The sequence below is a fragment of the Ptychodera flava genome, chromosome 8 (assembly GCF_041260155.1).
Source record: "Ptychodera flava strain L36383 chromosome 8, AS_Pfla_20210202, whole genome shotgun sequence".
NCBI lineage: Eukaryota > Metazoa > Hemichordata > Enteropneusta > Ptychoderidae > Ptychodera > Ptychodera flava.
Genome location: NC_091935.1, coordinates 26,376,899 through 26,392,292, shown reverse-complemented (window position 1 = coordinate 26,392,292; position 15,394 = coordinate 26,376,899). Strand labels below are relative to the sequence as shown.

At 40.2% G+C, this 15,394-nt stretch overlaps 1 protein-coding gene across 1 annotated transcript in view; it reads left to right on the top strand.

Moving 5' to 3' along the window:
• Positions 1-8,320: 8,320 nt before the first annotated feature.
• LOC139138908 (excitatory amino acid transporter 3-like) overlaps positions 8,321-15,394 on the top strand; it is a 10,125-nt gene continuing 3,051 nt past the window's right edge. The window contains exons 1-3 of the mRNA XM_070707502.1: positions 8,321-8,952; positions 12,091-12,133; positions 14,848-15,155. Of these exons, the coding sequence (XP_070563603.1) occupies positions 8,459-8,952; positions 12,091-12,133; positions 14,848-15,155 (845 nt within the window). The 5' untranslated portion in view covers positions 8,321-8,458. The remainder of the gene's footprint in view (positions 8,953-12,090; positions 12,134-14,847; positions 15,156-15,394) is intronic.

Genomic DNA, 15,394 nt, shown 5'->3' with positions numbered 1-15,394 from the left:
AAAAATTGGTGTATGACACTTAAACATAGATTGCAATGCGAACGATTTTACAACGACCGATATTTCCACCACAATAAAAGCTATACTGGTGCTTGTTGCCATGGAACTGACTAATACTATACTCAGGAATCCTAGATTGATGAAGTAGTCTAGATGATAAAATCTGCGTGAAGGAATGTCTTGTGCACCTTTCTGTTAGTTCTGCTTGACTCTCTGAGTGGAACTACTTATTCAAAATGGTGAATGTGATATCATTCTTTGTGTGATCATTTGTAAACCTGTCATTGGAATTAAAGACCCATTCATAACCTGAATTCAACTTATCAGGCCAGGAATAAAAGGTCTGTAGATGGTGTCGCCAAATTTCCATGCCCTTGTTACAAATAGTCCATGGGGTGACTTTCCAACTTTTTCCAGTGATATCAACCTGTACAATACTTTTGGATGATATTCTTGATACGATCTTCCAAACTGTGTTAACTCTGGGTCATTTTAACACAGTGACATATTACTGCTGATACCATACCCATTTGATTCTTTCATCCCTATGTTGTTCCTTCAAAATCTGTTGCTGATGTTTAGACGTAGGTCCAATACGACCACAGGGCGTTGCAGAAATATTCGTCCCAAGGGGTAGGGGCGAACGCACCAGCAAGGTATACTTGCTGGTCCGTTCATTGTTGACTTTGTCAAAGTTAATCCGGCGATATTCCGGTGACAGCATCCACAGACTAGTAATTTACCCTTGCTTGCTTTGGTGCAATCAAACGCATCAGATTATAGTCACAACACACATACAAAACTTCGCGTAAGATTGTCAAGGGACAAATACATGGCACGGCGAAGGAGAAAAGGAAATGGTTACGAAACCATATGCTATTAAACATGACACTAAGACATCAAAGGTTGGTAGTACAGATCTTTATTAGCAATACATATCATAAACGTATTCAAATGAAATAAACCACAGCAAGAGGAACCCTGCGCTGAGACCAAGACACCCCTACCCCTGGGGATGGACATTTCTGCAACACCCTATGATGTGACCTATTCTAGTACAACTAAAATTTCTAGCTTCCCAAAAGACACATTGGTGCTCGTCACCAAGGAGCTATATCTGGCACTCATCGATCCCAAACTAATGAACTAGTCTGAAAAGCAAGGTCTGAACGGAGGAATGTCTTCTGCAGCTTTTTGACATTCGTCCTTGACCATCTGTGCGGACCATCTTTGTGTTCAAAAGAGTGAGTGTAGTATCCTTCTTCTGTAAGATCCTTTGTAAATCCACTGTCTTGGGAAATCAACATCCATATTTATCCTTAACTTAGTTTTTATTATACCTGGATTAAGAGGTCAGAAGGTTTCGTGGTCCTGTCCTTGCCCTCATTACGGACATGTCCTGCAGGTGTACACGACAACTGTTTCCACCTGTGTCAACCTGTACAATACTTTTTAGTGGTACTCTTCTATGATCTTTCTTTTGCTGACTTCAAGACATGCTACGACAAGGTGTCATTTTCACACCAGAGAACTTAATGTATGAGCTGACCCATCTTCGCTCAGTAAACCAAAGTACAGAGACTGCTCTTTTAAAAGTAACAGTTGCTTGCCCTTCTAAAAACCGGATGTTTTCTTAGTTTACCTTGTCTTTTTTGACAGAGTGGATAATTCCAATCTGCTAGATCGTTTGAGAGCGCGTTTTGGTCTCACTGCTTCTGTTCTCGACTTAATGCAGTCATATTTTTCAAATAGTAGCCAGTATTTGCTTATAGATTCTGCTCAACCTCCTTTTTATCCAATTTCTAGTTACCCTAGGGATCGGTTCTTGGGCCGATATTTTCCATGCATAGTATTTTCCAAAAGGATAGGCAGGCATGGACGTTTCTATAAATTTTACAGGTATGGCTCTCCACACTTTATGACTTTCACAAGACAGATTGCTGCTGAAATCAATCGCAGTCTTGAATTATGACTTTGCAGATGTAGGGTATTTTTGGTGGATATTCTTTGTGTTTGAGTGACGACAAAAGTTTATTTGTTATCTTTCTGACACCTAAGGTTAATTTCAACTGCAGGAATTACAGGCATTCGCCTTCGCAAATACCATGATTTTATCGTCAGGCTAAGTGCCTATAAGTGTTACTCTTGAGTCATGTTTCTCGATGAGGTCTCACGTTGGACAGATCTACAGTTCTCCTACGTTTCAGTTTAGTCTAAATTTTCACAGAATAAATGATAAATCCCCTCATGTCACTGTGAATAGATCTATGTAACTCCCTTTCATTCAGGTTTTGAAAACATTTGACCGAATAACGTCAAAGTGTACACAGTCTAGTCAACAGTCTTGTTAATCGTTCCAAAGTTACCCTTCTTATCTCTCGCGTTATGCATGACGTACATTTGCTACAGGTTCCTTAACAATCACATCTTAAATGTTCAGTTTTTACTTTTAAATCCATCCATGGGCATGCTCCATGGTATCTTTCTGACATGATTATTTTATATCGTACTGAATCGTAATTTAAAGTTAGCTGATCAGATGACAACGAAAGTGATCTCACACTAAAACATACGATCTTTTAGTGTAGGTAGCTCTAAATCTTTCAGAATAATCTTCCCATCATCTTCAATTTATCATCCATCTCTTCAAGCCTGTCAGCTTTTAAATCAAATCTAAAACTTTTGTTTTTGATATCCCCTTTGACCACTTTTATTAATCTCTTATTGTTTTATTAACTTTTATCCAAGTCTTTATCTATATATATTTCAGCCAGCGCCTCTGAGCACGCTTTGAATAATCCTGATGCTGTATGTAAAAATTATTGTTACTATACGTGTTGACAATATACTCTTCTTTCGAATGTATGTCGTTCCTTTGACATTTATTCATGATGCTTGGACATAGGCTCCAATGCGACCAATCGTAGTTCGACCAATAACTATAGCTCTAAAATGATGCATGGGTGCCCGTTACCAAGGAGATGACGAAATACTCAGGATGCTACATTGATGGATAAATGTGAAGGACGAAGTCAGTGTAAAAGCATGTCTTCTCCTGTCTCGCTTGAATCTCTATCTATTCAAAATAGTGAATATACTATCATTCTTCTTTGAGATCCTTTGTAAAACCACTGTCTTGGGAAATCGGCACTTTTTCTTAACCTGAACTCAATTTTTATATGCCAGGACTACAAGGTCAGGGGTTATGCAGGTACAATTCCATGCCCCAAAATGCGAACATCTCCTTTTGGTGTACTTGACAACTGTTTCAATCAATATCGGCCTTTGTGACGCTTTCTGTATGATCGTTCAAACACGCGATTTCAGGCCATTCTCCCACCAAAAAGTCGACACTTTCACATCGGGGAACCTCATGTAGGAGATTGTCCATCCCATCTCGAGTACAGTTGCTGTTGCCATACCATTGTCCTTCTAAAATTGGTTTGCCGTGTTTAGACGTTGGAACCGACGACAGGGTCTGTATGGTGGCAGGTCTTAGTTGAAAGTGAAGACTCATTCTCAATCTGAACTCAATTTTTATCATGGTGGGATTAAAGGGCTATGAAAATACACACATTAGTACAAAATGTAATGTCCTCTAATAACTTTAAAACAGACCTGGTAATGACCTTGAAGAACAGTGAGAAATTATGTTCACCCAGCCTCAGTGTGATTCACGCAAAACGCTAATATGTGGTTGCACATCACGCGTTTCGTTTGATCCTCACTGATAACGTTTTCATACACGAAAACTAAAGCGATGAAATAAATATTTGGTAGTCCACAAACTTTTTATATACAAAGTAAATTTAGTCCCACAAGGTCAGCTGAATACTCCGATCTCCACTCGCTATGTATTCCTCAGTATTTCTTCAGTTTGTGAAGTATATTTTTTTATCTATTATCAAAATAAAGTTGAACAACCCGATGTTGAACTTTGCATCTTCTATGTGTACAATGTCCTTCCACGATGCTATTGACAAGAGAATTTATAGCCCTGGCCAGAATTCATTTCTCGATAATTACATAATAGCATTACATATACTACACAATGAGTCGTATACAATGTCCCTCAACGGTATTTTTGACAAGTGAATTAATATCCCTGACCAGAATTTATTTGACCGTATACAATGAGACTCAGTTGTATACAATGTCCCTCAACGGTGTTATTGGCAAGTGAATTTATATCCCTAACTAGAATTCATTTGCCAACACAAATATTGCCCAATGTATCCCATAACAGCCTAATCAATAGTTTGTATTTCAGCATAGGCTATGGAGAAGAAGGAGAAATAGTACCCGTTTTAAGCACACACACAATGAAAATGTTATCAAAGTTAACAGCTCTCGTCCCTTTAACCACGAGTCAAGATTGATTAAGGAGTACCCAGGGACCGACCAATGTGCGTTTTGAAACATATAGTTGAATGAGCATGTAAAGAATGACACGTTACTATTACTCCCTGCCGCTCAACCATGGTCCGCTCGCAGAATATAGCCTTTTTTTTATTTGGGAAAGCAGTTGTCTCGCAAAATCCTCAATACGGTTTTCAAATCCGATGACAAAATGTAGAGCGTCAAACGCACAGTGTCAATCTTAAAAAAATATAATTCTTATCAACGAGATAAAGACCAGGTAACTTCTGGCATCACATTGAATTTGAATGGTTAAGAAAGAAGTGGTCTCGTAAATTTCTCGCATATGCATGACATAAGTTTGGACAGAACGGTCCACATTAGCTTATTTCCAACTTCTTGTTCTTATTACTAAGGGGCCGTCGATAATAAAGCTAACGCACGACAAACGTAATTCTTTCGTTTAGGGGCCCGGGGAGGGTAAAAGCTCATTTCGTTGGTGTGCGTCAAAATCGCATAAGGATTTTCTATTGTTTTCGAAGTGCGACTTTGCAGCGAGAACGCAATACTACCTTCGCGTTCATCGAGGACAGAATGACCACAAAATACAGAGACAGAAGAAACAACGAAAAGACATACATGTGAAATAAAAACTTGTATGCTTTTTCAACGTGAAATATGTACGTGAAACATTTTCCTACATGCGAAATACATTAAAATGTTTTATGTCATAAAGTGAAACGCGTAAAGTGGAGGTTTATTTATTAATGTGCACTTCCGGTATTTTTTTCATGGGCGTACAGATCGGAGATGTGCGTGTGGGTTTGTCAGAAACGGCATCATAATACGAAATTGATTTCGCATAAGAACTTTCGTTTTGAGGGGGAGGGAGGGGGTCTCAAGTAAAACGAAGGAATTACGTTTCTTGTGTGTCAGCTTTTATTATCGATGGCCCCTAAGACGTCACCGCCATTCTCACACCTCTGCATGGAGAGCCTCGTGGAAACTTAAAACTGCTATCGGTTTTCGCTCTCACCTGATTCAGGTGCTTTCGTTGCACGTGCCATGCTATAGGGGACGTGTATTAGGAACCAACGATTTGTATGGTTACCGTAGCAGTGTACAGTACCAGACTGTACTAATTTGCGCAGATTCTTTTTACCTCCTAGGTAACTCCCTTTCATTCAGGTTTTGAAAACATTTGACCGAATAACGTCAAAGTGTACACAGTCTAGTCAACAGTCTTGTTAATCGTTCCAAAGTTACCCTTCTTATCTCTCGCGTTATGCATGACGTACATTTGCTACAGGTTCCTTAACAATCACATCTTAAATGTTCAGTTTTTACACTTAAATCCATCCATGGGCATGCTCCATGGTATCTTTCTGACATGATTATTTTATATCGTACTGAATCGTAATTTAAAGTTAGCTGATCAGATGACAACGAAAGTGATCTCACACTAAGACACACGAGCTCTTTTGGAATAATTTTCCCATCATCTTCAATTTATCATCCATCTCTTCAAGCCTGTCAGCTTTTAAATCAAATCTGAAACTTTTATTTTTGATGTCCCCTTTTTTTTATTACTTTATTAACTTTTATCCACGTCTTTATCTATATATATTTCAGCCAGCGCCTCTGAGCACGCTTTTAATAATCCTGATGCTGTATGTAAAAATTATTGTTACTACGTGTTGACAATATACTCTTCTTTCGAATGTATGTCGTTCCTTTGACATTTATTCATGATGCTTGGACATAGGCTCCAATGCGACCAATCGTAGTTCGACCAATAACTATAGCTCTAAAATGATGCATGGGTGCCCGTTACCAAGGAGATGACGAAATACTCAGGATGCTACATTGATGGATAAATGTGAAGGACGAAGTCAGTGTAACAGCATGTCTTCTCCTGTCTTGCTGGAATCTCTATCTATTCAAAATAGTGGATATACTATCATTCTTCTTTGAGATCCTTTGTAAAACCACTGTCTTGGGAAATCGGCACTTTTTCTTAACCTGAACTCAATTTTTATATGCCAGGATTACAAGGTCGGGGGTTATGCAGGTACAATTCCATGCCCCAATGAAAATGCGAACATCTCCCTTTGGTGTACTTGACAACTGTCTCCATCAATATCAACCTTTTTAACGCTTTCTGTATGATCGTTCAAACACGCGCTGACTTCAGGCCATTCTCTCACCAAAAAGTCGTCGCTTTCACATCGGGGGAACTTCATTAGTTTGCGCTGTTAGACGTTAGAACCGACCACAGGGTCTGTATGACGGCAGGTCTTCGTTGAAACTGAACACTCATTCTCAATCTGAACTCAATTTTTATCATGGTGGGATTAAAGGGCTATGAAAATACACACATTAGTCCAAAATGTATTGTCCTCTAATAACTTTAAAACAAACCTGGTGATGACCTTGAAGAACAGTGAGAAATTATGTTCACCCAGCCTCAGTGTAATTCAGGCAATATTACTAATATGTAATTGCATATCGCACATTTCGTTTGATCCTTACTGATAACGTTTTCTTACACGAAAAACTAAAGCAACGAAATACGTATTTGGTAGTCAGACAAGCGTTTTAATATACAAAGTAAATTTAGTCCCAACAAGGGTCGGCTGAATACTCCGATCTCTACTCGCTGTAACTTTTTTTATGTATTCCTCAGTATTTCTTCAGTTTGTGAAGTATATTTTTTTATCTATTATCAAAGTAAAGTTGAAAAACCCGATGTTGAACTTTGCATCTTCTATGTGTACAATGTCTCTCCACAATGCTATTGACAAGAGAATTGAAAGCCCTGGTCAGAATTCATTTGTCAATAATAACATAATAGCATTGCATATTGTACACAATGAGTTGTATACAATGTCCCTCAACGGTATTTTTGACAAGTGAATTAATATCCCTGACCAGAATTTATTTGACCGTATACAATGAGACTCAGTTGTATACAATGTCCCTCAACGGTGTTATTGGCAAGTGAATTTATATATTTGCCAACACAAATATTGCCCAATGTATCCCATAACAGCCTAATCAATAGTTTGTATTTCAGCATAGACTTTGGAGAAAAAGGAGAAATAGTACCCGTTTTAAGCACACACACACAATGAAAATGTTATCAAAGTTAACAGCTCTCGTCCCTTTAACCACGAGTCCAGATCGGTTGAGTACCAGGGACCGACCAATGTGCGTTTTGAAACATATAGATAGTCGAATGAGCATGTAAAAAATGACACTTTACCATGTCTCTCTACCGCTCAACCATAGACCGCTCGCAGAATATACTTTTTTAAAAGTTTGGCCAGCCGTTTTCTCGCCACGTCCTCAATACTGTTTCTAAACTCTTTAATGTAGAGCGTCAAACGCACAGTGTCAATCTAAAAAAATATGAGTTTTGTCATCGAGATAAATTGTGGATCAGGTAACGAGCACCAAAATCTTTTGGCATCACCTTGAATTTGAATACGTAAGAAAGAAGTGGTCTCCAGAATTCTTGGAAAATGGGACGTAAATTTGGACATTTTTGGTTCTTAATTACTAAGACGTCAACGCCATTCTCACACCTCTGCATGGAGAGCCTCGTGGAAACTTAAAACTGCTATCGGTTTTCGCTCGCACCTGATTCAGGTGCTTTCGTTGCAACTGCCATGCTATAGGGGACTTGTGTTAGGAACCGACGATTTGTATGGTAGCAGTGTACAGTACCAGACGTATCGCTTATTGAGTCAAGACAAGGCGTGATTTGCGCAGATTCTTTGACCTTCTATGTGTAGTACAATGGGCAGCACTTGTCATTCGAAGCGAAAGCATACAAAAGGGGCAATCACGTTGAAATGTGTCCTTGCAGCTAGAGGTCATAATTTGTATAAATTTGCATAACTAAGGAGAGAGTCGTGCCAATCTTGTTACAGCCTACAAATAGCAGCAACCGCCTTGTTGTAAGGCACACCGCTATACGTGTTGACACGGGGAAAGTGTACCTGCATTCTCCCGCCTACGCCAGCGGTCGGCGTCGTCCTTAAACAGATTCTTTCGGTGAAAATTCGCACGAAAGTCGTTTCTCTGCGTCTTCACAATGGAAAACGGCGGCGTCGGTAAAGGTCGAAAGTATACGAAGAATGACGAAGACGATGGAAACTCGTGCAGCGGAAAGTGTTGCTGCAAATGGATGAAAGACAACTTGCTGCTGATAATGATAGTCACTGGGGTCATACTCGGTTTGTTGATCGGATTCCTGCTGAAACTACACTCCAACATCGAGTTCACAGCCAAAGAAATCGCCTACATCTCATTCCCAGGTGTGATCTTCCTGAACATGCTGAAGATGCTAATTTTACCGTTGATCTTCACCAGCGTGACAGCGGGATTGGCCGTCCTGGACACCAGAAAATCCGGCAAGCTCGGCGGTCGCACGGTGCTCTATTACATCTGCACGACCATTATGGCCGTCATTCTTGGCATAATTCTCGTCGTGAGCATCAAGCCCGGCAAAGGGAACCCCGATGATGTAACCAGGGCCGGCTCGTCGAAGAAAGTGCAAGCAGATGACGCTTTCATGGACCTTATTCGGTAGGTATACGTGTTCATGATTTTTTTCATTTGCATGCACTGTTTGCCGACAGGGTGGGGCCTTGAAATTGGAAAGCACGACACCTGAAGTTTTACGCTGTTGAGGGCCCTATAGTAACACCTGCGTAAAGACCAAAATTGAGCGATGCGGGTTAGCCACAAGAATAAAGGCAATCAGCCTGACATATATTTGAAAGTGTAAAAAAAATCTCAGTATGCTCTGACCATGAACGCTTTCGTCACACTCGCGTGTTCCTAAACAAATCTTCTGCGGCGTTTATGCAAGCCGTAGGAGCATTTAGAACATATCTAGACACAGGCAACGTAACCATGGTAACTGTTCACATTCGGCACATGAAACACACGGTCGTTAATACGGTAACTTTCAAACTTTCATAGTCGGCGTTACAATTTAGCTTTGCCCCTGTAAGAATAATTACAAAGCTCTTGTTTCAGCTCAACGGTTAAATCTCCATAAATTACTCAAAGTGTAAATATTTAATCAGGATGATCGTAAGTATGTCCCCTTAGAACTGTCCCAAACCTAGTACAGTTCAACAACGGCTTGCTCCGTGACGCAACAGTTTACTTTCTCCAAATTTCTCATAGCTTGACAAACACCCCGCGTCCTTCTCAACGGTGATTGAGCGTGCTATAATCCGCGAGCTGTGTTTTCCATGTTTTCATGTAGGGCATTATCGTTAGGTCCCTTTTAAATTGCAAAGAAAGTCACTGCCTGCTCTATGTGAACGATGTTGTGCGCATGACAGTTGTGGTCTTTTGTGTTTTTTTGTTGTGACACCGAGCGCGCAGACGACATGTTAGGCTACCTTGGGTTTGCACGCAACCGCCGCAAAAACCTTGAAAAGGGTACCAAAAATCTAAAAAAATGATCATACGGTGAGGTTAAAACACCGCAAATAAACCAGAGACAAATTGGACAACAATCTTTTAATATACTTATTACAAACTATTGCTCTCTACTATGTGCGTCACACATACATCCTAGCACATTCGTAAGACTTATTTTCAAAATGACCTTTCACCTTGTATACTTCATAGCTGCTAGAGAATTCGATTTTGTCTACCCAACAAATAGCTCAATAAATAGCACACCCACCACTTAACAACACCGCAAGTAGAAGCACATCTAATACATGTAAAGTGTAATAGGGTCAAGATATTCAACCAATGCCACTTTTAGGACGGTGGACTTTGTGCGTACAGCGACTCTGAAAGTGTTTTATGGCCGATCCATAAAACAAAGGCAAGTAAGTTGCAACGCTGAAAACCTTGATAGAAAAATATTTTCAACAAAAACAATAAACACTCTCTCATGATAACCTTTGGATTGTCATCAAAACAGCTTGCATTCATTTCAGATGACAATCTACACTACGAAATCGATGGGTTTTGTTGGACATCTGCCAAAATTACTGCAAAATGACTCTGTGAAATCTTACAGTTCCGCCATAGAACGTTCCGCTACGTCTGAATATCCGTAAACCAAACCTTGAGAGAACTCGTAACACCATTGTGAGGGAAAGAATTCATGTAATCCGTTAATACCTACCATCCTATCTACCCCCACCAATCCACCTACCTACCTACCTACCTACCTACCTACCTACCTACCTACCTACCTACCTAGATACATACATACATACCTACATACATACATACATACATACATACATGCATGCAAACATACATATGATACATACATACATACATACATACATACATACATACATACATACATACATACATACATACATACATACATACATACATACATACATACGTAAGTACGTACAAAGACAGATAGATAACAGAGACAGACTGATGACTGACCGGCAGACAGACAAACAAACAAACAAGCGAACAAACGAACAAACAAAAAAACAAACAAACAAACAAACTAAAAGTACAGGCTGATGTTGACAAAAAGTTGTTTATTTTCTTTTCTTGCATTCGTTTCCGCGTTCCTGTCACCATAACCGCTCATGTGAATTCTTGTTCTTCAGTGTAGCGTTGCTCAAAATGCTAAATCGGTTCAAATGTCAGTGTTTCTTGGCAAGAGAACAAGTTTCTTCTTCTCAGAGTATGGGAGTACTGGGACCGAAAAAGTCAGGGGCAGCTATTATTATACTACGCACTCAACACGGGTAAAAAATTTGACAACTTTTACCCTCTAAATACCACTTCCGTCGTGTTAACAGTTTGAGGATAAACACAATAAAGTTTCAAAAGGTATGATAATAAGATTTCGTAGTGCTCGTCATTTATGAAACGGCTTTGGGCGAAATTCGTCACCCTGTCCGAAAACTGTCACACTCAGAGTAGTTTGAAATGTCAGGTCATCAAAAGTTTAGCCTACGCTTTAATTTCAACAAACATCAACCCAGTGGGTCATAGGAGCTAGCTCGATCATCAAACGACACCAATAAAAACAACATTTGCACACAGACATTGCTGTCGTGCTGTATAGCTGGTGCTGTCATGATGAACATATTGCGCTTCAGCACACCTTTATTCGGAAGTAAGAAACAAATTATCCAATATTTACCGATACTGTAAATTCAAAATGGCCGCCGTCCCTGTGTTAAATCTTTAGGGGAATATTAAAGGAGGGGGGTGGTCGTCGGAACTCTGCTCAAAGGTTGCCAGGGACCCCTACGACCGATGTAAATACTGTATCTGGGGACGTTCGCGAATAATGAAAGTTGAAACATGCTTTTCACAATGAATATCGTAAACTTTATATGTTGCAGCTATGTTGAAGTGATGCGTATAGATATCATGCATGAAATACATTGTTTGTAAACAAGAAAGTCGCGCACGCGCAGTTCCGACGACCACCCTCCTTTAAAAGATTGATTATCACAAAAATAAGCCACTGTCAACTTTATTTCCTCCGCGAGTTTCAAAATGAGTCCAAAGAAGAGATAGACTGAAAAAGTATTGTAAAAGTTTGAGAGTCTGCATATACTACTGTATGTTATGCATCTCTACCTATATCTCTATTAATACAACACGGGTCTCAATATAACCGTAGGTTTCGCCATTGTACCAGTTCCTCCTCCAGTATAGCAGTTTTAAGCTAACCTCTTCTTCTACTTTCTCTTTTCTAATCAGGAACATATTCCCGCCAAATCTCATCGCAGCCTGCTTCGAGAAGGTAAGTTTATTAAACGTTTGGTTACATCTCTGAAATGTGACATTTTGGGAACCGCCGGCACGCGCAGGTGGACTAAATCATGCTATGTGAACTTAAAGGGCGTTTGATTCAGCCTTTTACATGTAAAAACAGGCCGGTCACTTCAGGTATTTGACCATTGCAAAAGACTCATACGACCGCACCATGAATTGTATTACTTAAGAATGGGGACAATAACTGATCTTATCAATTGAGAGGACATGAAACGTGAAGACACGATTTCTAAAAATAAGCAAGAGATGTGAGGAAGTTTGTTTCGCCGGTACGCAGTGCAACAAAATACCCATATCAGCCTTAGTTAGACAATGAGATTTATAAACAAGTCACCTTCTGTTTATCCAGGCTATATTCTTCGCTTCAAGTATCGCCTGCAGGCTCCTCCTTCTCAAAGACAAGAATAACAAATCATGCATAACGTGTTGACGGACCACAGTACTACTTTCCTTCTTGATTGCACGGTTACCTTCTCAGTATCTCTGCGTAGCAGGGCTGTGTGTTACAGGCGTTACACGGCCTCCCGCCGTATAACGCCCGGTAGCACACAGCCCTACCACGCAGAGCTACCTTCTCGGTAGCTGCAGTACAGTAGCTCGAGGTTTTGCCTGGGTATTTGGGTCGGACGACCCAAATACCCAGGCAAAACCTCGAGCTACTGAACTGCAGCTACCTTCTCGGCTGCCCGGTCAAACCCCTGTCAACACCGCTGTCCGAAATCTAGAACAATTATCACAGTAAAGTTACAGATATGGGTACGGCACTAACTGCATTTATTAAATGATAATCTGAAATGTATTTCGTTGCCAAATTTGATGAGTTTAACATGTTACTATGCCACTACTTATCACAACTTTAAAGGTTATTTTGCTCTACCTGACTCCGAAATCTGCATCTGTCTCTTGACCAAAGGCACTGTGCTTAAAAGTATACTATGTACGTTTTTGTTCTTTTTATCTCTTTCCATCTGTCTGCCTCGACTTATCTTTCTTTCCTTCTGTGTCTGTGCGTCCCCCCTCTTTCCCTCTTTGTCTGTCTGTCTGTCTGTCTTTCTACCCCTTCACTTTCCATAACTGCAGCGAAATTTATGTTCTCCTTTTTCGCGGTTTCGAGAGAAACAGATAGTTCAGATTTGAATTGAGGACCATTGACTCGTCGGCAAATACATGTAATGGGTGTGCTGGTTAGGTGCTCAAGTCCGTCATACCAACAAAAGATGACCCTGAATCCCAAATAAATAACCTGGCGCCACTTTTTACGCGGTACAGACAACTCGACAATATGATTCGGTATCATTTGTCATCTTCGCCAAATGAGAACCTCTGACATAGTACTTTCTTTGTGGCAACGCTGTATCTAGAATACAACTTTGTTCTCACTCGATCTAAAAAGCAATGTTTTGTACATCTGTATGCGAAAAGAATGTCTTTCTTGTAATAAACGAGACATCGCTGCCTGGGTATCTGTGTCAAGGTTACCTTGACGTATTAAGGCTGTTTACCACTTTTGAACTTTCAAGGACAAAGATTATATGCAGGGTAGTCGTAAAATAAATAATTTTCGTTCATTGGTATTGCGTCTACTGTGTATTTGTTTTCCAAGGTTTAAGACAATGGTCAAAGGGTAACACTACACATGAACAAGGACATTTGAAAGTAACACAATGCGTCTGGGATGAACTCTTTACCATTGACTTTCGTCCCTCACGGGTCTAAATGTAAATCTTCAGGCCGCAGGCTTGGGTCATTGACTCCCGCGGTTGTACTAACCGAAAAGAGTAGACAATGTAGCGATGCAGAGCGCCAAAATACTACGGGCTTATCGTTAAAGGGTCACTCTCTCCATCGCAGAAACAAAACTATCTCGGCGGCATCGCGATGAAATAACCCCCTGGGTCACTGCCCGTAGGAAGGGTATAAAATACGTCCCGCGGTCTTAACGCCCTTTTCGCCTCGTGTAGACTTTTGACAGAGGAAATGCTCATAACTATAGATTGTTTATGCTTTTTATGACAAGAACAGCATTTCTTGCCAAAAATTATAAAACTTTGTACTTTGCCGTTTGAACTTCATCTCGGTTACACGTGTTCCAAAATCGAGACTCAGTGCTGCCTCCCTCCCCAGATTTGCCAGAAGTTCCATCTTTTGGTGCAAAAGATAAACTTGATACAGGTACACTGCAGACGGAAAGAGCATTGACGTTACCATAGCATAACTCGATGACACTCTTAACAATATCACATTGGCTGTGGCACCCACTGTGCCAATCCAGTAAGAAATCATGACATTAGAATGCGCCTCAGACACAGATAGTGTGACTCTCATTTTTTTTACATTTCGTTTGTACCGCTTGTGGGGGCCCACTTTAAAGCTCTTATAGCAAAAAAAAATTCATCGTCTTAGTTTTTCGAAAATCAAAACTTTTCTTTCATCATAGAGTGAACGCAGGGATGGCGGCCATTTTGGCGCTTAATGTTGGGTAATTTGTTTCTCTATAGTAACAAACTTTGCTGTGACCCCTGATTTTTATATTCTTGATTTGGTGGGAGAATGGTTGAAAGTTTCATTTGGGAAAGTTACAGCAAAAGTCTAAGTCTTTCACTTTCGGGGGGCATGATACCTCAACATTATCATAGATTTCTTTAAATAACTAGTCATATGTATTTTGCAACACTTTTACAGTATCGCACGAGTCTCATCCCTGTCGCTCCTGAGCAAATGCCGTCACCGGAACCGTCAAACATGACAACCCTTATGACAACGGGCATGATGATGTCAACTGACAATGCCACAGCCATGCCAACGACATCACCTATTGTCTACAAAAGTGAGGGTGGCTACGTCGACGGATCAAACATTCTTGGTATTATCACCTTCTCCATCGTTTTGGGCGTGGTCATCAGTAAAATGGGACCCAAGGGGGCCATTCTCATTCATTTCTTCGTTGCTCTGAATGACGCCATAATGAGGATTGTTTGGCTCGTCATGTGGTGAGTAATTACACGATCGAGTACATCTCCCTACATGCATACTTTTGTACTTCAGGTAACAATCATTGGCTGACTTCCACTTTGCATACATACATACATACATACATACATACATACATACATACATACATACATACATACATACATACATACATACATACATACATACATACATACATACAGACAGACAGACAGACAGGCAGACAGACAGACAGACAGACTGTCAGAGACAGAGAGAC